Raw genomic sequence first — 22,102 nt, 5'->3', positions numbered from 1 at the left:
TGTAAATTATCCCAAAGCTGGCACTTGCAGTCACCTTAAATCTGCAGAGGAGAGGATGTCACAAATGCTCCTGTGGAAGTGAACGCAGGGTGGGACACAGTCACCCTCCACCTCCTCCTCCATTCCTATCACTGGAGTACTGCAGCACTGGAGGCTTTCAGTCCCATAAAACATCAGCCAATGAGAGACCCTGACAGGTCCTCACGGTCCTCCACCACTCAACAGATGTGAAATGGCCTGATAGGCTCCCCAGAGAGATGAAGAGCTGGATGGGGAGAAAGGAGAGAGGAGTGAAGAGAGGAGAAAGAGTAAGTACGTAAGTAAGTAAGGTGAGGAGGGTAGGGGTGAGTCAAGAAGAAGGGTGATGTAAAAGTCTGTCTACACCTGGAAATATGAACTGACAGGTAAACAACAGCTCCTCTCAGTGATTTACACATTTTTAGGATTGTTTTACTAAATATGCAGAAGTCTTGCTTCAGGCTTTTGACATTTATTCCAATAGTCATTGCGCCTGTTATGGAGCAATAGCTCCCTCTAATGAAGACTGATGGTATTACACTACAACGCCTGCTCAACCTCTCACTGTCAGTTCTTTTTAGCTCCATGGTTATTAATTTTTCATTATTTAAATGGGGTGCCTTTTTTTTAGGTTTTTTTTTAAGTCTCTTTAACCAAGAATAAAATTTTAAGCTTCAGTATATCTAAAAACATGAAAATGACTAAATATGACAAGACAATTTTCATTGAACAACTACATTAGTTTTTCATTTGTTTTCAGCCTATTGCTTTCACTAGAGATGACATCTAGCATCTTAATATAATCACAGCAGTTCATTGAGTTTAAATGGTGTATTTATTTAGAGGCTTTTGACTGGATATGTTCCTCTTCATAGTTTTACATTTGTTAGCCTGTCTTGTCTGGCTGACTAAAGAGTCTATAAAAAGCAAACAATTTTCTTTTGTTTCTCGATGTTAGGAAAATAGCATTTTAACGAACCATTTTAACAATATCATTAACTTATATTAAACTGAACCAAATTAAAAAGTAAAGTTGTAACTTTGCTTTAGCTAAATAACAAACTGAAATCAATACTGAATATGAAATGTTTTTGTTGTGCTACGTTGAGTGAAGTAACTGCCCTTGACCTTCAGGCAATTTGCAAGTGTGCCTGAACTATTGATTTATATTTAAAGTAATCAGTCTGCAAACAGTGACTGATAACTTCACACTGTATGTTTAGTTTCCACTGCATTTCATTACCCTGAATAAAAGTAAAACTGTTTATCATTTAAAAAAAAGACATTTTGTTGCAATTTCTGGGAAAAGGTTGGTGTATGCAGGTTATTGTTGGTTAAAACACGCCTAATAGGCAGGAGTGTAGGAAAATTACTTCATCACTGGATTTATTAGTTTTTTCCATGACCAGCACAATGTGGATCTATTCAGCTCTGTGCTGATAATGTGGGGGAATTCAACTTTATTCTTATATTTATAAAAGGAAATAATATGTGTACACATGTACAATAGTGTACTACTTGTAGTGGAATGTAACAAAGTACTTTACTTAAATATAATATTTAGGTTATTGTACTTTACATAAATATGTCCATGTAATGGTACTTTTATGTTACATAGATTTGACAGCTAGTTACTTTTATGCTACATACAAAACATATGAGAAACCTATAACATATGATGCATTATCATAGACTCACTCTGCTCGCATAAACAGGTGTTGTCATTTCTATTAGCACATGGAGTTTGGTGACTTTACGTACATCCTCTCACATTTTTGCACAACTCCCACAAAACTAACACAATGGTGACGGAGATGTCTGTGCAGACCCACACAGTCCTGTAAAAAGATAGAAAAATCTGTGAGATTGCATCATCATGCATCAACAGTTGCTCAACCCTCTACATGAAAATTGTAGCATCTAGGCCACAAGAAAGTAACCTATGTGAAGAAAATCCACATTTTGAGTGAACAAGATTAAAGCTTGTGCCCAAAGTGCTGAAGAAAAATATCATCTTTTGTGACTTAATACTTTAATAATGTCAGTTCTGAATATTATTTTGGATACAGTACATTTAACTGCTGTAACAAAGTATTTTCACATTGTACTACTACTTTTACTTCTTTTACAACCTGAATACTTATTTCACTACTCAATTACATCAATAGGTAACATAGTATTTTGAGAAAATAACTCATTCAGAGTTGCATTGATTAATAATTTTATATATAAATGATACAAATCAATTGAGGGAGTCAAACACACTGTAGTCAATAATGAGACGTCAGAGTCATTGTCTGAGTGGTTTATTAGAATAAGAAAGTTGACATAGAGCAAAGTCTCCATGCGGAGTGACAGGCAGAGCTCAGGACAATGTAGAGAATGGTGAACAACTGCTGGATTGTGTGTGTGTGTGTGTGTGTGTGTGTGTGTATGTGTCTTTAGTGTAGCGTGTGTATGTTGCATGTGTGTACTGTGCAGTTGTCGGAGGGTGCATGCAAGTGTTGCTTTTTGCGTGACGACGGACAGATTTCTTCGCGGACACAAGCACACACACTTGCATGTACTGTACAAATTCACACGTCGCTACTTCTGTACACACACAGAGGCTGTGTCGTCATGCAGCTACTGCACTTAAATTACATGTAAGCATCAAGGTTATGTACACGTAGTAGGGACATGTGTTGTCATCTGATGACAGCCTGTCCCGAGCCACAGGACGGCAGGGTCCTTCACAGTAGCAGGAGACAAGTAGAATCTCTTTTTGAACCTCAGCCTGTATGAGTTCATTCACTCCTCCTCTTCCTCCTCTTCTTCTTCTTCAACCATTTCCTTTCAGATTCACCATCCAAACAGGACACAACACCTTAGTGCTGCTCACAGTACTGCTTCATTGTCAATGTAAATATAATAATAATCGTGATAGTCATCAGGTTCGTCTTCATTGTCGTCATCAAATCCGGCACACCAGAGAATTGAAATTGAAATCATATACAATAATATTCCATATAACTTCAAAACAAATATCTACCACAGAAACAAACTATAGAAAAAACAAACATGACAAAATGATCAGTGCTGACTAAATACATCTACAACTTTACAAAAATGCAAATGATTTTGTTTTCGCCTTGTTTTTGTGCTTTTTTTCCCCCTTCTCAGATGTTGGCTTGGAAGGGAGCAGTTTTATGTCGCTACCAAATGCGATGGTGGATTTAATACAAGTTAGCCTCAGTTTCTGGACTCTTTCTAGGGCACAGAGCATGTACAGTACAGTCAAGCACTGTAGAGCAAGATGGCAGTTATTGGCTGGAGGGCATCGCATCACTGGGGCCACACGGCACAAACAACCCCAACAACAACAACAACACAAAGGCATTTAAACACAAGTACACAGTCATAACCTGATAAATATGAAAAACAGACTGGGTCACGAGGGCTGGTTGGGAATTTAATGTGTGTGTGTGTTGATATGTGCAGAGTAGAGATAAAGAAGGAGAATGTGTGTGTATGTGTGGGTAGGACCAAAGGCAATATGTGCTACATTTAACAAAACCTCAAAAAACCTGCAAACAAAATCATTTCTAAGCAAAGGAAAGCAATTTCCCGCATGAGAGCATTTGAAAATGTCGGGAAAAAAAAAATAGAAACACATTAAGGATTTGATGTAAAATAAAGCTGGATTTTGTGAATTACTTTGATTTCCTTTGTCACCGTCTCATTAAATTAACCAGCTAACCTTCAGTAGTGAAACAGGACGAAAACACAGGCTTACGTAGAGACGTTGCGCGCGCGCGTGTGCGGGCAGATAGTATGACTCGTCTGTTAACAATAAAAATGGGCTCGAAAGAAGAAGAAGAAGAAGACAAAATGCAGCTGTTGAAAGAGGAGGAATGGGAATGACATGAAGTATGTAAAGAAAAGGGAGGATGATGGCTTTAATAAACAGTCTGTCTTTCACGAGGATACACCTAAATTCTTTAGCTGCTCTGTAATGTTCGACCAAAGTCAGTAAGATAACATCATGTACAGTACCTTTCCGAGAACCAGTCACTGACGGCCTATTTCAAGCCTGAGCTCTATTTCTGATATTAATTCAATTGCGTCCCAAATTTGGTTAAAGGCCCGACGGTATTTGTGTGTATGTGTGTGTGTAGCTGGTGAATAGTGGAGGGGTAAAGAGCTGGTTGAACTTGCACCTCCCTCTCAGGGTTGATGTGTCTGTAGTAATCTTCTCAAGGGCTCATCAGGCCATTAGAGGGCCGGGAATGTACTTTGCCTAATCAAGCATGTTTAGTGAAACACTGGAGGAGACGCAGAGCGAGGACACGGCTGGCTGGGCAGGCCAGTCGAGACAGAGAGGCCTCATTCACACACACACACACAGAAACAAGCAGCACTCAGGTCACAGCAGAGATGGAGACGGAGAGATGGTGGAGGGCTCCGTATCCTCAATACTAATGACCTGTTTCAGGGTGGAATGTGTAAAGAATACACTGTACTAATGTGGCGAGGCGGTAATGCAGTAACATCATGTTCGCCCGCCTGACCTCCTCCTCTGTCCTTGCTTTCATAAATCTCTTTCACTGGCTTGTCTCATGCAGTACCTCCAGCTCTAGCTGTGAAATATTTAGGGCTGGGGATTGAACCTCAATACTGCTGTGGTACCAACCGAGAAGTCAGATGGTATTAAATATTTGGTCAGATTTACAGTCTTGTTTACTTTTATTTTGATCAAACAGTTCTTGATTATTTTATTTAAGGAAAGTTCCTGTGCGACTGCTTGTGTTTTGACAAGGTCATTACTTTAATTTGTGTTGCTAAATGGAAAGGATAGCTATCAAAAAAGTATTGTTTGCTATTGTGTTGGCCATGAAACATTTCAAACAATACCCAGCTTTACTGTAGCTGTAGGAGTTTTACATTAAACCTTCATTATGTGATTTAATGTCCACTTGGGGGCAGCAGAAACAAGATGTAAACACAACACTGACATATTACCAGGTTTTAAGTTGAGTCCAGATATGGAGCCACAATCTATTCAATTTGGAGTCATGTTTCTGGCCACCTGGTGAATCTGAAACTTCAATTTTCATGAATTATTTCCGTAATTTAGCACCATTTTTTGTCTCCACCAGCTCCTGAGGGGAAATATCTAACACTTTAGTTTCTCCACCAGCTAGTCGCTTTGTCTGTCTGCCATTAAGAGCATAGAGTTAATGTTTTTGAGCATTGTTGCTGAAAACAGCTGCTAGATGATGCCCAAAAATGACACGAGTGAGAGCTCTAAGAATGAATAAAACCAATTATTTTATTAAGTTGCGGGCCCCGAAAACCCAAACAAAAGACAGTATTGAGTTTCATATTTCCACTTTAAATGGAAAATAGGGTTTTGAGGAAAACATGCCCGTTTTAAACATATTATTAAATTACAGTCTCATATCTGTCATATCTGCACTAGGAGCCAAGAAATTCAAACAATACCTGGTTCTAGTTTTTGTACATTGTGATATTTTTTGTTGTGTGTGTGCGCTGTGTATCTACCATCTGACCCAAAGTAAAGCTTCTCTATTTTAGCTGCACTCCTTTGTGTAAAGTATAATGGCTTAAATATATTGTATAGCATGCACTTCTCCCACACAGGGCTCTAACACTGTTAGCACAGATTTGTGAATGTCAAGCAAAGGGCTGATCCACAACATTAATGGCCCAATAGAGAAAAGAACAGGGTACAAAAAAAAAAAAAGAAGAAGGGTAAGAATGAGAGTAAAATTGATCAAAGCTGTTTTTTTTTTTGACTCAATATGAGTAACGCATTCATGGACACAAACCCAAAGAGACTGACACACACAAAAACCACCACACCGTGACCCAGATGAACAAAAAAAAAAACTATCTCTGGATCTACATTTGAATTAAGAACGGATGAGAAGAGACAAAAACAGAAAACATCAAAAGATCAGACAACACAGTGAAAGAGTAACTCCACACCCAAGTATACCATGCCCATCTGTTTTCTTTATCCAGCTTTTGTGGTGAAACACACTGAAAGACAGAAAGGGATAAAGCCACAAGGGATGACCATTGTGACAGTTAGCAGTGCCCCAACTTTGGCCTCAGCTTCAGCCTTCAGCTCCTGCCCAGCTCCTCCTCCCTGCCCTGGCAAACTAGTGAATAACCAGAGTGGTTGAAGCGTAAGAGATGCCCGGTCCTGGTTGGTACATCTCACATGACGGATGGAGCTGCTGTCCTCCTCATTGATATTCTGCAAGGCTGTGGTGCTGGGCTAGGTCCCTGACTCTTAACGGCTATTTGTTGCCGCAGTCTCCTCCTGCTTCTTGGGCACAAAGAGGCTCAGTGTCGGGCAGAAGAGGCTGAATGGAGCTCCCAAGCGGCCGGGCCTCATAGACCCAGTCAGACAGCCAGACAGCCACAGCTCACATTTCCTCCTTCAAATGGACTGCGGAGCCCAGGGGGGCCTCAGGTCAGGTCAGACAGACCCAGGCATACTGAGAATCAGCTAGGGAGGGAAGAATGGAGGGGAGATATTGTTCCTTTTCCCAGTGCCCAACTTCTCACTCACGTCGCTAAACTTCAGTTTGCTTTGCAGAGAAAAGTTATATTATAAAATATCAAATTAAATTGGCTTCATCTTTATATTGTTTCTTGCTTATTGCTTTCTCTTGTTTTACATAATGGCTCTGTCCCATGATGCCTCTGAGGTGCTGGGAATCATAAAAATTACAATGGGGGTCTCAACGCTTCACTAGCTACTGGTCAACCATCCAAACTTTTGATTGCTGAACACACAGAGCTTCAAGGAGACACTTAATAAAATCCATTTGTGTCTGTGATTGTTTAAAAAAAGGGAAAATAACATTGACCTCCTCCTTACAGAAACTTCATTATATAGTTATACTTCACAGTTAAAGACAGGACACTGGTTGGGGTTGTTGTGGCCACTCACATACACACATACACACAATCACATACACACACACTGCATGATTCATTGAGAGTCAATGCCCTCTGGCACGGCTACAACAGTTTTAGTCTCATCTGAAATCCGTAATAAAGCACATTATTGTCTGCTGGATGCCACTGGCACAAAAAAACAAAAGCAGAAACAAAATTTCACACTCAAACAAGATCCACGGTGTCATAACGATGAACAAAATGGTGGAGGGAGACCTTTCACATTTGGCTCTGCAAGCGAAATTGTTCTTTTTTTTTTTTTTTTTTTTTTTAAATCCCCGCCATGTTCCTTGGAGAAGATTCCCTTTGCTTTGCACCCCTCTCTTTACCTTACTGTTTGTCCTGTGGTGTCAAAGTCAAGCTCTGCGGGTCGTACCACTTACAGAGCAAGAGGGGTGCACCTCAGATTAAGAGCAGAGGAACAGAGATGTGAGGAGAGTTTTCTCCTCTATTTCAACTCTCTCTTTGTTTCTTTTCTCTCTGTCTCTCTCTTCAGTCAGCTGAATGACGTCAGAACATTGAATGACAGTGAGAGAGGACAGACAGGGTAAGGTTGGACCGGGACAGTGAGTCTGAGGGGTTGATTTATTCCAGTCTGCTGTTGGAGGGAATGGGTGTTCAGAGAGAGCTTGGTGCCAGGACTCATGTACTTCACCTCACTGACCACTGGGGGTGCGCTCTCCCATGTTCTTCCCTAGAAGATGGCTGAAGTCAGCCAGTTCTCCCAATCCCCGAGGCCCGTGCATATCTGGCCTGATAAGACCCTGACGCTGGGGGTGATAGGGTGCTCCATTGTTGCTGTTGTAGTTAAGCGCCTCGTGACTCCAGCGAGGCTCCCCATAGTCCATGTGGGGAGTGGGAGCGGAAACCACCCTCCGTCGGTCAGGGGAGTCCTGCGGCGTGGCGGGGTAGATGTATTCTCCTGCTGAGTTCCTCAGGGTGCCACTCGGACGACTGCCACCGTGCTCCCCTCTCTGGGTGGCTAGAATCAAGTAGCGCTGGCGCTCTGTGTGCGGGGGCAGCATGACCTCCCCTGGGTCCTCTATCCGGACCATCCCTCCACCCCCTCCACCACCATGCAGGAACTTGGAGCTCAGGTAGATGACAGAGTTGTTGGGGCACGGTGTCCCCACAGCAGTGAGGAAGGTCTGGCTCTGATCCCAGTCAGTGTCTGGGAGACGCATGCTCCGTTTCTGCTGCAGTGGGGTCTGTTCCGGGGTAGGCAGCAAGCCTGGGTCCATCTCTCCTTTAGGCCAACCATTGGGCGTAACGAAGGGGTTGTCTGCTTGCGAACGACGTCTCTCTCCGCCGCTGGTTCTTGTCACGCTCATTACTGACCCGCTGCGCCCCTGCCCCAGCATGCTCTGCTCTTTGTCACTTTTGCGGCGGGCGCCATTGGTTCCAGAGCCTCGGGAGTGGCGGTGGCGGTGACTCATGATCCAGCAGACGGTGAGGCCAGAGAGGACAGCTCCAGTTGCAAAGGCTGAAACAGCAGACACCACTAGGAGATTTACAGACACCAGGCCATCGGGTTCCTCGATGAAAGTCTCTTGGAGCAGCATTCCTACAAAGAGACAGATACAATCATGCACAAAAGGAAAGCCATCAGTCAACTGGTGGAACCATGTTATTAGCATTTCCTGTATTAAACATGTGGGAGTTAACAAACGGCGAGGCAAAATGGCCTATTTTCTCTCTTCCCTTTGTGGGTGGGAATAGTCGTATGCTTTAAAGCCACGTAGCTCTGGCTAATTACCTTCATTACGTAAAGTGGATGGTGATTTTAATAGCTGTAATAACTGTCTTCCTGATTGAGAATAGCTCTCAACCCCAACATGTTTCACAACATTAGCTTTATGTGGAGGAATGCCAGATCTAGCATTAATGGTGAGTTATAAGTTAAAGTTTTCAGAATGTTTACCATCAAAATCTGTTGGACTCCCCATGTAGTTTGATTAAAAACAGAACATATAATTCTCTAGATACTGCTCAGTACAGCTTTTTGGTTTATGCACAAACAAAATAAAGACCTGAAACATCCAAAACTTTTCTTTCCTGTGAATTTATGAATTAAAAGTTCTTGTACTTGCTCAAACAAATAGGCTGATATTTTTCCTTGTTGCATCTAAAAAGACTTTTGCAAGGATGAACACAAGGCATATTGTTTATAGATAAAGGGTACCACATTGGCAGACAAAACCATTTTTGCATTTCTTTTGTATAAGAACATGAGATGAACTCCCTACGAGAGAACTGTTTATGAATTATTGAAGATATGAATACAGCTACAGACCACAGCACTGGCTGCCATGGATCAATTAGGGAAATGCCAGAAGAAACGTTCTTTGCTGTGTGAGCTCCTGGGAACATCACCAACAAATACAAAGAAATTGTGCCAAGAGAAGCAGATTGGAGAAAAGAAGAAGAAAGAAAGAGGAGGGTGTTACAGAGAGAGAGAGAAACAGAAAGAGAGAAGTTGCCTAAAGCAAACTCGAACATTTGGGGCCTTAGACAAACATAGTAATAGTTGTTAAATTACAACACCAATAGCGGCAGAGGGAGGACTGTCTGCACAAGGACAGTGAAATAAATCCTTTCTCACAGAAAATAAATGGATGTCATTAATAGACATTGGGAGCCACTTCCTCACTTACACGCAACACAGAAAAGGAGCCGAATGAAGAACGGGAGAAAGAACGAACATACAGCAGCCGTTTTTTTTTTTTAAACAAACATACTTTTATTGAGTGACAAATTCATTTTTAATGGGGACAAATGCAGCTGGTTGTGGTGCAAATACTCGTACAGCCTGGTGGTTAATTACTGTGGCCTGTGGCTTGGCATAATAAAGTGTTACTCTACACACTGACATTAAGCTGGGGGAATGGCAATGAAAATCCTGTGACTGCTGAACTGCTGTGCTCTGCCGGAAGTGCTCTTCTACGCATTACAGAAGCAGCTGACCAAGAAACACAGTAAAAACAATTTCTGCTAAATTTTACAATCTATCTAGTTCCACTTAACTTTCTGAGTTTTGAGCATATCTGTCCTAACAGCAGAGAGCTCAAATCTGGGTTGTGTTAGTTGAACACACACACAAAAAAAATCAATTTTTTTAAAGCTTTACAGACCTCCTTCCAAAAACAATGGCACACCTACTGTTTTAGCGTTTTTCCTTCTGTGAGGAGATACTGGCAATTGTGCTTTGGTAAAAAATAGCTCCCAGTGAAAAAACACAAACAAACAATTTCTCTGGGTGGCTATAGCCCAAAGCCTTTTCAAAAAGCCACAATTATAATGACCTCACAAAGAGAAATAGCAGGAAAAAGACCTTAAATAAGCACTAATGTGGTGTTAGAGTAAGAGTCTACTAGCTGCTCGCTGAGGCTGCAACCCTCAGCAGGCTAACATGCTTATGTGCAACAGGTATGAGGTGCAATAATAAAGAAAAGGTTCATGATTTTAGTCATCGAGTTAGCCTGCTAATACTTGCCACCAAACAAAGAGTAAAGCTGAGGCTGATGGGAATGTCATTCATTTTGCAGGTATTGGACAAATGTGACCTGATGATGGCGCTAAAAAAGAATATGACTTACTTATTACTTCAAGGTTTAGACATACACATCTCACACACAAGGCAAAGAGCTGTGTGATGGAGAGCAGTTAAGGGTTCGATACCTTGCTCAAGGCACCTCAAGAAGTGTCCAGGAGGTGAACTGGCACCTCTCCAGCTACCAGTCTACACCTCATACTGTGGCACATGCTGGACTTGAACTGGCCGCCCTCCGGTTCCCAAACCAAACTGTAAACTACTGAATAAGCTACATTTCATCCCAAGGGCATCATGAAAGTCTGTACCAGGTATCATGGGAATCCATCCAACACTTGCCGAGACATTTCACGTGAAACCGTAAACGTCTACCTTTATGATAGCGCTAGAGGAAAAGTCATACGATCACCAAACTCTGTAGGGTTCCTCATCTGGGGACATCATCTGTACATTTCATGGTAATGTTGCAATATTTCAGTCTGAGAGGTGGACTGGTATTGTCATCCCTAGAGACAAGTTTATAGTGTAGTTAAAATATCATTCTGATGTAAACAGAAAGATTAAAGTGATAAGATTATAAAGAGGAAAGGAACCTTATCTGTGTTTGCTTTCATTTATTCAGACAGCTGGCCGACTGCCAGGCTGGAGCCGTACATACAGCCGTACCATTAAAGCGAAACTACACTCTAAAAAGTCCAGGTAACAAATGACCAGAATTGTATTTAACCATTCATTGAGCTGTTGTCACTTAGAATTTCATCGTATAGCTTGGACAATATATCCTTGACACTATCAATGCGAGTCCATACTCTCAACAAGTTTGCAGCTTCCATTGACTGAAACCTGGCATTAATCAACTGGCCTTGTTGGTCAATCAATGTCCTTTTCAGCACTAATTAGTCCTTTATCACCAATCCAATACACTCAGTGATACACGTGGACATGGGCCTTAGTTACAGCCTGTTAATTCTGTGACATGCTCAGCTCACCATTAGGCAAATCCTCTTGAACAACCAGAGATCACATTTTATCAGCGGGATTGTGTGTCAGCGTCATTTGTTTTTCTTTTCTTTTCTTTTTTGAAATTCTGTTTGCTCGATGCCACAAACTCCTCTTTGCTCATTTTCTTTCCTTGCTCTTCCTTGCCTCTGAATATTTGTCCTGAAATAACACATCTCCATCCAATTTTGTGATCTAAAATGGGATTGTTCGGATGATTTTTGCATTTCACATTTCAAATTCTCCCGAAGTAAGTCTGCATGTGGCTTGAATTATGCAAGTGTTTATTTAACTGATTATTAAGGATTATATAGGAGGTTAGTTTTGCCCAACGGGATGTAAAGACTTGATTGCTCAATATCTCAAAATTGCTCTGAACGCAGATGGCAGCTTATAATTCAGATCTCACAACATATCTCTCCTCACTCCGTTCCCTCATGCTGCGACACAGCCAGCTCATAGTTTCAAAGGCTGACGTGCACAGATGTTAGTCTTTGTGTATTCATTTAAGCACCCATGTTCTTCTATGTTTATATTGAATTTGGCATTTGTTCATTGGGAGTTCTTTTCTCCTTGAACACATTCTTGGCATCTTTGTTGCAGCCTAAACATAACCCTGATTCCTGCTGTATTTATTTTTCAAGTTTCAGGCCAATATTCAGTTCGGAAAGACTGCCAGTTTCAATCACATTATCGCTCTTCTCCTCAGTAACAAGGGTGTTCTTCGGGGCAGCAGATGCGACACAAAGAAAGACATTTGGAGGTTATCAGCGTGTTCGTCTACAGTGTCCACACATACACACACAGGAAGGGGTTTGAAAAGTAAGGTAATGAAATGATTCTTTTTTTTTTTTGCAGTAAACCGCAGTCCTGATGACTTTGTAAACAAAAATGAAGCGCTGCGACCACAGAAAATGGAGAATGAGGTTGCAACACAAGGGGGTGAAGCCGCAAATCTCCTCTCACACACACACGTAACATCTGGATTTGTTCATGCTGTGCTCAGATGCAGAGGTTGTAGATATTTCTTTAACATTTACATCAACTGTGGTCCAGGGTTGCTGTGTGGCACTTCAGATTAAATTCTGCACGGTGCAATAATACCGCTGTCGTCTCGATGAAGAAAGAAAGGTCTTGACAAGTGTGTGTGTGTTAGTATGGCTTTCATTCTGTGTGTGTGTGTGTGCACAGATGTTTTAGCTGTAGAACAGAGACAGACTGGCCTTCTCACACTCAATGTGCTTCCTCAACTCTTTTTCTCTTTGACATGAACACAGATATGTTATGTAATTATTTCATGAATTCAGAATGTCGGACTTTCTTAGATGCAAATCATATCGAGGAAATCTTTAGCCAGTGGCAATAAAGTGAAAAACCTGATGAAAATGAAAGGACGATGGATAGATTTGGTGGTGTCTGTCTCTGTGTGACAGCAGGCAGGTTTTCCTGCGTCCTACAGAGAGGTGACAGTGGAGGCAGCAGCTTGCACACTCTCTCCTCCCTTCAACTCTCCTCTCCTCTTCCAATCCTGCTCACTTATTAAAGCTTAATAGAAGCCAACGGGCCTGCCTGTCAGCCTGACGCACACTGAACTGCTTGTCTTGAGGCTTCCAGCTCCAATTACAGCGTAACATGAGAGGAGAGGAGAGGAGAGGAGAGGAGAGGAGAGGAGAGGAGAGGGATGTTGTCTAGGTTGTGGAAAAGGAAGGAGAAGTGAGGAGAAGAAAGGAAATTAAACAAAAGAGGAGGAGAGTTAATGGGATGACAGGAGGAGACGTCTGAAGAGAAAGAAGAGGGCATGAGTGAGGACTAAAGAGGTGAAGAAGAGAGAGAAAAGGATGGAGGAAGCAAGTTTGGAGGAGAGACGAGACCTCGTTGGTACAAAAAATAGATGGACGCAAACACTTTTTAAGATATTTATGTACAATATACTTATATAATAAATAAACATATTACATAAGTTAACTGTCAAATTCAAATAACAAAGGAGCTCACACGTAGTTCAATCCTCTCTTAGGTGTATGATTTCCTTTGTCTCTAACCCACAGTCATCTGTACTGTCATACCGTGTATCGTCCTTCCCTCCAAACCTCTTGTTAGCTGTTAATCCTCTCTCTGTATCTCTCTCTTAGCCACCACTCCTTTGATCACGAGGGGTGGCAAAATGATGGGAGTAATAGCTCAAAATCTCTAAAGAGAAGTAAAGAAACTTTTACTTGCACGCTTTCAAACCAAGGTCATCCCTTCACGATCATATCTAATGACAAAAGTGATGTTTCTGATCGTGACAGCTGTGGTCATGTTAATCAGTGTGATTTTTGCGGATGCTTCCGTTTCCCCTCATGTCTTCCGCTTTCAACCCCCCCCCTCCCCTCTTTCCCTCCATTCTGCCGGTGTGGAAGGGAAATTAATGAAAATCCCTGCTAGCTCCATCCCAGTTGTTAAACATTTCCCTTGATTAGAGCACTGGCAGAAGACTGTGTATCTACTCAGGCCACGCTCACAGTTTGGCGGCGCTTTCGACAATGGCCTTGTGAACATGTGTGTGTGAGATAAAGACAGAAAGGCAGATGAAGGGGAGGATTTTTAACCCGGCATCGGTGATGTTGATGTTGATTAGAAGCACGCATCCAAAGGATAATCATGGTTCATTACAACTTGGGTCTATTTTCATCGTTTTGCCTATCATTTCCATTGGGTATGATAGTGTTGCACTCATCAAAGTAATTGCTAAAATCTGGGAACACTGAAGCATCACCAAAATGAAGTCTGGCACAAAACACAAGTGTTCAGACAATCAGGCAAGCTGGAGATTTTAAACCAATACATTCCAAGCAGAAAGACCCCTCAAGATAAATCTGAAGGTTCAATAGATATAATATAGAACAGATAAAATGATCTGACTTTTTCTGATGGGTCTCAAATTTGTTTCTTCTTCTTTTTCCTCATGACACCTCTAAACTGTTCCACTGTTCACATCTCGTAGATATATGCAACTTGTGACACTTGGCTTAAATGCGTCACGCCAATAAGGTTGGGAAAAAATTATCTAAACATTTTATTCAAGGTAAATCTATAAGTAAGCACACCCCAAATGTATGTAATAATCCCTAATCAAACAGGAAAACCGTGTACTTACAGCTACAACAGATACAGAGGTAGAAGGTGAACCAGGAAGTCTGGATCTATCTGGATGTTTCAGCAACAATTTCATTGTTTGACCTTCTGCAAAAGTTCTGTCAACCTACTGATTGTCTGACTTCTCGGGTTATCTCATCTTGTTGGACTCCTTCATAGCGAGCTGCTCTCAGATCTCAGCAATTTACTTAGTGAGGAAGGTCGTGTTAGAGCTCTGTAAGTCAACCTCTCACACAGTGCCTTGAACATGGCATTGTGGATAACAAAAACGTCAATGCCAAACAGAGAAAAACTGGAAAGTTCAGCATCTGAAAATATTGTTTGTGCCCTACTAAAGTCTGTACTTTCCGAAGTCAACAAACTAACAATTCGCTCAGGGTTTGAACTTTTTCTCCTGAGCTCTCTTTTTTGATTCACAACTATTTCTGTCACTTTTCGTGCGAACAAATGAGTGCAACATTATGAATGCCTTCTAGGAGCGACTGTCTGAAAATGTACACTGTTACTGTGTCTCTCTGCTCTATATGATGGTTGACTTTTCACTCCTCCCTTGAGCGGGGCCATTGGGAACAGCTTGATTGCTGATGTGGTCAGACAAAATGTTACCAAAATAAGACCCACATTATTCTTTAGAAAAATAACACAACATGGAATCAAGAAACCTGTTTCACCCTCTTACCGGGTTTTGATTACTGTCTGTGGGTGTTCGCTATTTTACACAGTAATAAATTACTATTTGCGGCTTCCTACAGTTCGATAAGTTTCTTAATCAAAAGCCAGGCAAGAGAACTTTTATGCAGTTTGAGAGCTGAAATACATGCATCCGAAACACAGCACATCAAAACAGAACAAAGAGACTTCACAGCATCCCGGTGGACCTGTCGATGCCACGAGCACACACTTCTGAGCTTGATAGGTTACGACTGTGTCAGCGTACAGCCGCTGATCTGAGGAGCTTTCATCTCCAGAACCCACCATTTCTCTGCATGTTAATGTGTTTATGCACGCAGTGACGGCAGGGATGCACGTGGCAAAGCATGTGCGTCACAGTGTGAATAAGTGTGCATAGATGTATGAATATGTGCGTGTGTGTTAATAAGTGACTGCGTGCACTGCCAGCACCCATGGCTCAGTGATTTTGCTCATTATTCTTCTCTCTTTTTTCCTCTATTGAAAAACTGCAGGCACTATTTTGTTTCTTGTTTTTAGCACGTCCTCCTCCTTCATGGTGTCTTTTTTTTTTTTTTTTTTACCATCCCCATTAGTTTTCTTTCAGCATATATATCTCACCATCTATTTCTACTACTGCATCTCTCTCTCTTTCGCACACACACACATTACACCTCATGTTGTGAGCTACGAAGCTTACACCGATGTGTGCTCAAGGATGAAAGAGAAAGAATTAAAGCGCTTTTCTTTTTTTAAAAAAAAGGGAAAAAACACTGCAGAGCTCCTTATTCGGACTAACCCTTGCTTGCTCGTAAACCGTGTTTACTCTCGGGATGATTGTAAAACCATTTACAGCGCCTGACAGTGTTTTTAGAGCATGGCTGAGGAAAGCTGCTGGAGAATTATACACGACTCCCTGGTTTAAAGAGGAAAAAAATATATACGTTAGAAAAAAAAAAAGAAAACTCAACTTCCCGTCCTGGGTGCCAGTCAGATGTTCCTGTCTTGCACCTGAATGATCGATACGTTTAAACATTTATGCACACCAGCCATGTGTTTGCAATTAAAATTCCATAAAAACTCCACCAAATAACTGCTGTTAATAGATTCAGGTCTTCAGCTGGGTCTATTAGTGAAGGCTTTTGGCTGGCTCAGAGTCAAGGTTTGCGATGATGACTGCATAATTACATACCTGCATCACTCTCCTGCCGCCTATACAATTCCCTCTCTTCCACCTTTGGTGAACTCAGTGTATCTCAATTTTTAACTCTCACCCTCTTTCCTCATCTTGGTTCCTCTCTACCTTTTTCATACTCAGAAAAAAATCTCTGCTTGGGGTAAATGAGGTAAGTTTAGTTTTAGTTTTTGCTTTAGGGGAGCTCTGCGTGTTAAAATCATCAGGGCTGACTCCCTCCCGCTGCTGTATAATCAAAAGCTACAGGACTTTTTTTTTTTTCCCCCCGTTTCCCATAAATGTTTTTTCACAGCCTTTGCACACGTGTTGCTGTCAGGAATGTTCCTCATTCAATTTGTGGATTCAATTATATCAGGGGACCTTGTTTTCCCAATCTGGTCAACCTTTAGTGAGAGGCAGCTTAACAAGGGGGAGTCTGTTAGCAGTTTCAGCTGCATCCAATCCAAACAAAGCAACTGGGCTGTGGCGGACACTGCGGTGAAATAAATTGTTTTCCAGAGAATTTTGTGCATGCAAGAGTGCGTGTGTGTGTATACGTAACGTGTGTGTGTTTTCGCAGTAGGTTTTAGCCTTCATTATTTTTCTCTATATCCTATAACTTACGGGTTATGGAGTTGGCTGTGCTATCGTTTGGTAATTGATATTCTCACTTTAGGTGCAAAGCCAAAAGCATACTGTGGAGAGCAATAATAAATATTCACAAACATGTCACAGGCAATAAATTGGAGAGCAGGTCCGCATAGCATTAGTCTAACTATCTGCCCAGAGGGCTCATATCTCTCATTCCCAAATCATGAACCAGGCAATTTCAACTTAATCTTTCTCACATGGAACATCCATATATCACATCAGAGCTATGTACACTGCTATACTATACGCCCACCAGCTGAAAACACATGCCAATTTGTTTTTATGTTCGCATCCTCTGTGCTGAAGTGTTGGACCGGTTCCTGATACAAATTTCTGAAGGTTTAACAGAATGATTAAACCATCAGGCCTCATGTCGGGGCTGCACGCCATCTGGGTGGCTGATTGAAACTGCTCTCGCCCCATTCGTTCAGCCACCCGCCTGCTCTGTTAATTTACAGGCCGTCTTTAATGAAATGTCTCCTCTGTGACACGGGCCAAGGCCACTCAGGTGGACGTGCCGCTAGGCCATATCCCGAGCTGAACGATCGCTCAGACTCACAGCGCCTGTCGGCTGACCTGAAATAAAGGGAGTTTAAAGTGATCAATACTGAGGTGATGCAACAGACCCAGCGGGTGAAAGAGATAGGAAAGAGGCTGATGGACAGACTGGCAAAGAAAAGGGGCAAAGAAAGAAAGAGCAGGAAAGAGGTGTTAGAAGGAAGAGAAACATAAATGAAGTGAAAGCGGATGAGTTTGAGACAGAGGGAGTGTGACTGAGTGAAACAGCGAGAGCGGGAGGGTGAGAAAAAAAAGCGCAGTAGTGTTATTGATGTGTTGCAGAAAGGAGGAAAAGTGTTGTTTGATGCAGGGAGTTAGGGGAACTCACTGTGGTCGATTTCTGTCTGAATGATAGACACAAAAACAATCCTCAGTGTTGCGAGTGGAGAGTAGTTACAGTATTCTGGATGTCACCCTGCAGGACTCTCTGTTGAGGCATTACAGTACATAGCGCCTCCAGGTCCTGCCTACACATTATTGGACAACTATTACTCAGCACTGACCACAGTCCTGCCCGAGGCCCTTTTTCTTCATCAACTCTGTCTCTTCCTCCCTCTGTGTGTACATTCAGCCCAATTCCTGATACGCCAGTTTCTAGAGTTCAATTTTGCAGACAGTGAGAAGAGCCGGTGGCTTCAGCTGGTGTTTGTGTGTAAAGTGGCTCCAGGTCCACTCACATGACACACTCTGACATTTTCACAAACACACGCATGTACCCCCCACTTTTTGAGGCTGGCATCTGGATCACACAAGGCACCATATTATTCTAATAATGTACAAACACGCAGTGCTACCAGTGCTCAGATATACTCCATTATAAGTCCTGCATGCAGAGTTTTACTTGTAAAGAGTACAGAATATGGCTCATATGTTTTTTTTAAATAACTAAATTGAAGTTTCTGTATTTATTTTGTTTATTTAAACATTTTTAATTACACACTAATGAGCTTTCTCACTAATGAGCAGCTCATTTACATGGCATCTCTCTGTTTTTTTTCTTCTCTCTCTTCATTTTCTATTACCTGAAGCACTTTCTGAGCTGTCAAAGGTGCCAGAAGTCTGTGTGATCAGTGGCCTCTTGCAGCATGAAACAACAACTTTTGGATGTGTGGAGGGGGGGGGGTGAAAATGAAAATATTTTTTCACCACTTAAAATCTCACTTCAATCAGCTGTTGAAAGACATTGAGACAATGCAAACTTGTCTATCAACGAGAACCTGTGACTCGCTGAGGGGTCACCACGTCCCCTGTGTATTTCAAGGCTTCCCGCTGTTGGGCATATGTGAGCAGCAGAGGGAGGACTCTGAAGAAGAAGTCAGATGAAAGAGATGAAGCCCTTCAGGAGTCCTCGCACCTCACCAAGCTTTCCAGAGGCTGAAGCTGCTATTCTTATCATCTTAGAGCTCGCTTAAAAAAAAAAAAAAAAAAAACTCCATCTCTACACTGAAAGCTGCAAACACGCCATACAGTATTCCACTTCCCTTATTCTGCTGCTATGCCCAAGTACACACACACATATGCCGGTTGTCATAAGGCGCGTTGGTCCTTACATTTCATCAGCCTGAGCTTCAGTATTCACAGAGGGGATCATCTCTGTTCTTCAAGCCTCTCAGAAGCTCCGCAGGGCGGGAGAGATGTGTGAGTTAGAGCACGGTCTGGGGATGCACAGCCACACACACACCACACTTCCTCTATCTCTACTTGTCTATTCTCTCTCTCTCTCTCTCTCTCTCTCTGCCCTTGGTATCTGACTTGCAGGAGTGACAGCAGAGGGAGTTAGGAGAGGAGGAAGGACGACTGTGGCGCCAAGGTTACAGAGCTCTCTCTCCGTCTGAAAGAGGAGACCGCATCAAACAAAAATGAACTACTGTGGCGAATGCTCCCCCCCCCCACCCATCCTCTCTCTTTCTTTCTTGTTTCCTGTCTGTCTCTCTGTTGGGGTTCAAGCTACGGGGCAACACATTCATCATCAGCAGACTTAAGACCCTGTGCTTTAACTAGCTGCCATGTAAATACAAAGAACTGTGTCGGCTTTATGGGTTCCCCCTCCTAAGCCTCAACTCAGGCCCCATTCCAAACCGCAGCAATTAGAATGGCATCAGATGAGACAACGGTCGTAAATTTGGCAACAAATTTGCTTTCCTGCACAAAGCTCCTCACAACGTTACAACCACCAGAGAGAAAGACGGAGTCTGTCCCGGCTCTGCGGTGAGCTCCATCCACTGTTAACATGACGCCACAACAAGGAATCTCCAATCTGCCTTCGCCTCATTGATGTTTCGGTGGACCTCAATTACTGAGTGATTGCATCCCGCTGTTCCACCAGTCAAAACACTGCCTTTCTTCGGGAAATATTTTCACAGCACCATAATTGCTTCCATCTGTAGCTACACTGTGGCAACACTTGCTGTGTCATTACGGCTGAGTGAGTTCACAGCAAAACGGGTGGCGAACGTGCGTGTGCGCGAGTACGAACGTTTGCGTTCGTCAGTGTGGGTTCGGATGCATGCACTCGCAGGAAAAGCCTCCTCTGCTTTTATCGACAAGGAGGAAACAGAGGGGAATGTGATGAGGCGGGACGCGTCTCCTGTAGCAACAGCACCGCACACACCTCCGCAACACTGCCTCCTACTCCTATTTGATGGCTGGTTTAACAGAGTTGACTTTAGCTGATGAGATGTCTGTGCAAACACAATTTAAATCATTCCCCCAAAAGGCCTGCAAACAGCAAAATAAAATGAAGGGAGCGTTCAGCTCATTGCTGCTGAGAGATTCAGACGCTTGGCATTTCTGAGGCTGTTGCCTCTGAGGGTCTGAGCTGGATGTGAGAGTCTCTTTTCTTTAGAGTTTAGAGACCCTCATAGCAAATTAAAAGAGAGAAGTCGGGAGATTTGACAGACCATTTATCCCACGTTTATGCTGTAACTGATCTGCCTGTCAGCAAGGGTCACAACCTGGAAGAACTGAATCCAGCCAATCGACACGTTGTGATAACCTGCCGTGAGTGGATCTGACATCCCATACCGTCTGTCGACGCCTGAACCAAATCCGACTCATTATGCTGTTTACAGAAATGGTTTATATTACCTGTCACATGCCCAAACACACACACACACACACACACACACACACACACAATCCTAGCAATTCAGAGTTAGTTAGGTGATTTCTGTCAGCAGTGTGTGTTCTGCTCAAACATCATTAAAACTAAATCCAGCATAAATCCAGCTGCAGTTTGTCACGCTGGGTGAGTTGTCCACTGTGAAGAGCCTGCTAATTTCGAGGGCATAACTGTTCACACACAGACATTATAGCTCTATTTTCCTGCAAGTTCAGACTCTGGGCATAAGTGGGTGTGACTAACCCTTTTTTTTTTTTTGCAATTTTAGAGAGCAGAGGCACAAATGTGGCACAGCGCAGTGAAAACTGTAAAAATGGCTAGAACTGTTTACCGGTTCTACGTCTTAATATGGTTGTGAAGATCATTCAGGAAAAAACACAAGCCCCGTGTTTGTTTTTGTTTTTGTTATCAACAATTCCCGTGAAGACTCTCTAATCAAAAATGACATCATCCTTCAATCAAGTCTTCCTGTGAGCTGTAGAGCTCCTTTGCTGATCAAAAACTATTAAATTAAAGTTTTGTAGCATTTTCCTTCCTACAATCAACACAGTTTGACAAGCTAAGAGGTAGAAACTTTCTCAAGTTTCTCCAAAGACTTTGAAAAGTTCAAAAGAGTTAAAAAAAAAACAAAGGAGCAGCTTTAATACTCGTAATAATCGTCTCTGTTTGTATTCATGTATTAGTCTGAGAGGTTGGTGTAACTATTTTGTGAGAGCCCAGTGCTGAGGCACAAAATTGAATAATTAATGAATGTAACCACGCTGTTTGACCGGAGTGTAAATATGTGCATTACATCGCTCAAACTACAGACTTCAGATGAAGTGAACATATTATTACAGCTGCTGTACAATGGCTGTGTAGAGAGTGAAGAGTAAAAGGCCTTTTAAAGTTCATCCTAAAAGCATTAACATTTTGCATTCTTCTTCTTCTTGATGTGTGTTCAAAGTCAAAGAGGCAAAATTCAAAATACATTTTTTTTTTCTCCCTGTGACTTTGGAGATATCTGCGTAAATGTGCCTTTGATACTGAACATTACTGTTTGTGCTTGTGTTTGCAGTAAAATGTGTTCTTAGCAGGTGGAAATACACAGTTTCATGCCAGAAGTGCTGCGTCACTTCACCCCCCTCGGTGCAAGTGTGCCTGTTTGTTTGGACCTACAAAATTACCTAACAACAATGACGTTAGCTCGCTTAGTGCCTGACAGAAAGTCCATAGGCTAATGGACACACACACACACACACACACTTAT

At 42.2% G+C, this 22,102-nt stretch overlaps 1 protein-coding gene across 2 annotated transcripts in view; it reads right to left on the bottom strand.

The window, feature by feature from the left end:
• Window positions 1-7,051: 7,051 nt before the first annotated feature.
• sema6bb (sema domain, transmembrane domain (TM), and cytoplasmic domain, (semaphorin) 6Bb) overlaps window positions 7,052-22,102 on the bottom strand; it is a 114,872-nt gene continuing 99,821 nt past the window's right edge. For both annotated transcript variants that reach the window (XM_010730261.3, XM_027290236.1), the window contains one exon: window positions 7,052-8,557. In XM_010730261.3, coding sequence (XP_010728563.1) covers window positions 7,650-8,557 — 908 coding nt within the window. In that variant the 3' untranslated portion in view covers window positions 7,052-7,649. The remainder of the gene's footprint in view (window positions 8,558-22,102) is intronic.

Source organism: Larimichthys crocea, chromosome XVII (assembly GCF_000972845.2).
Source record: "Larimichthys crocea isolate SSNF chromosome XVII, L_crocea_2.0, whole genome shotgun sequence".
Taxonomy (NCBI): Eukaryota; Metazoa; Chordata; class Actinopteri; family Sciaenidae; genus Larimichthys; species Larimichthys crocea.
The sequence above is the reverse complement of the archived record's forward strand: the minus strand, read 5'-3'. Positions and strand labels throughout refer to the sequence as shown.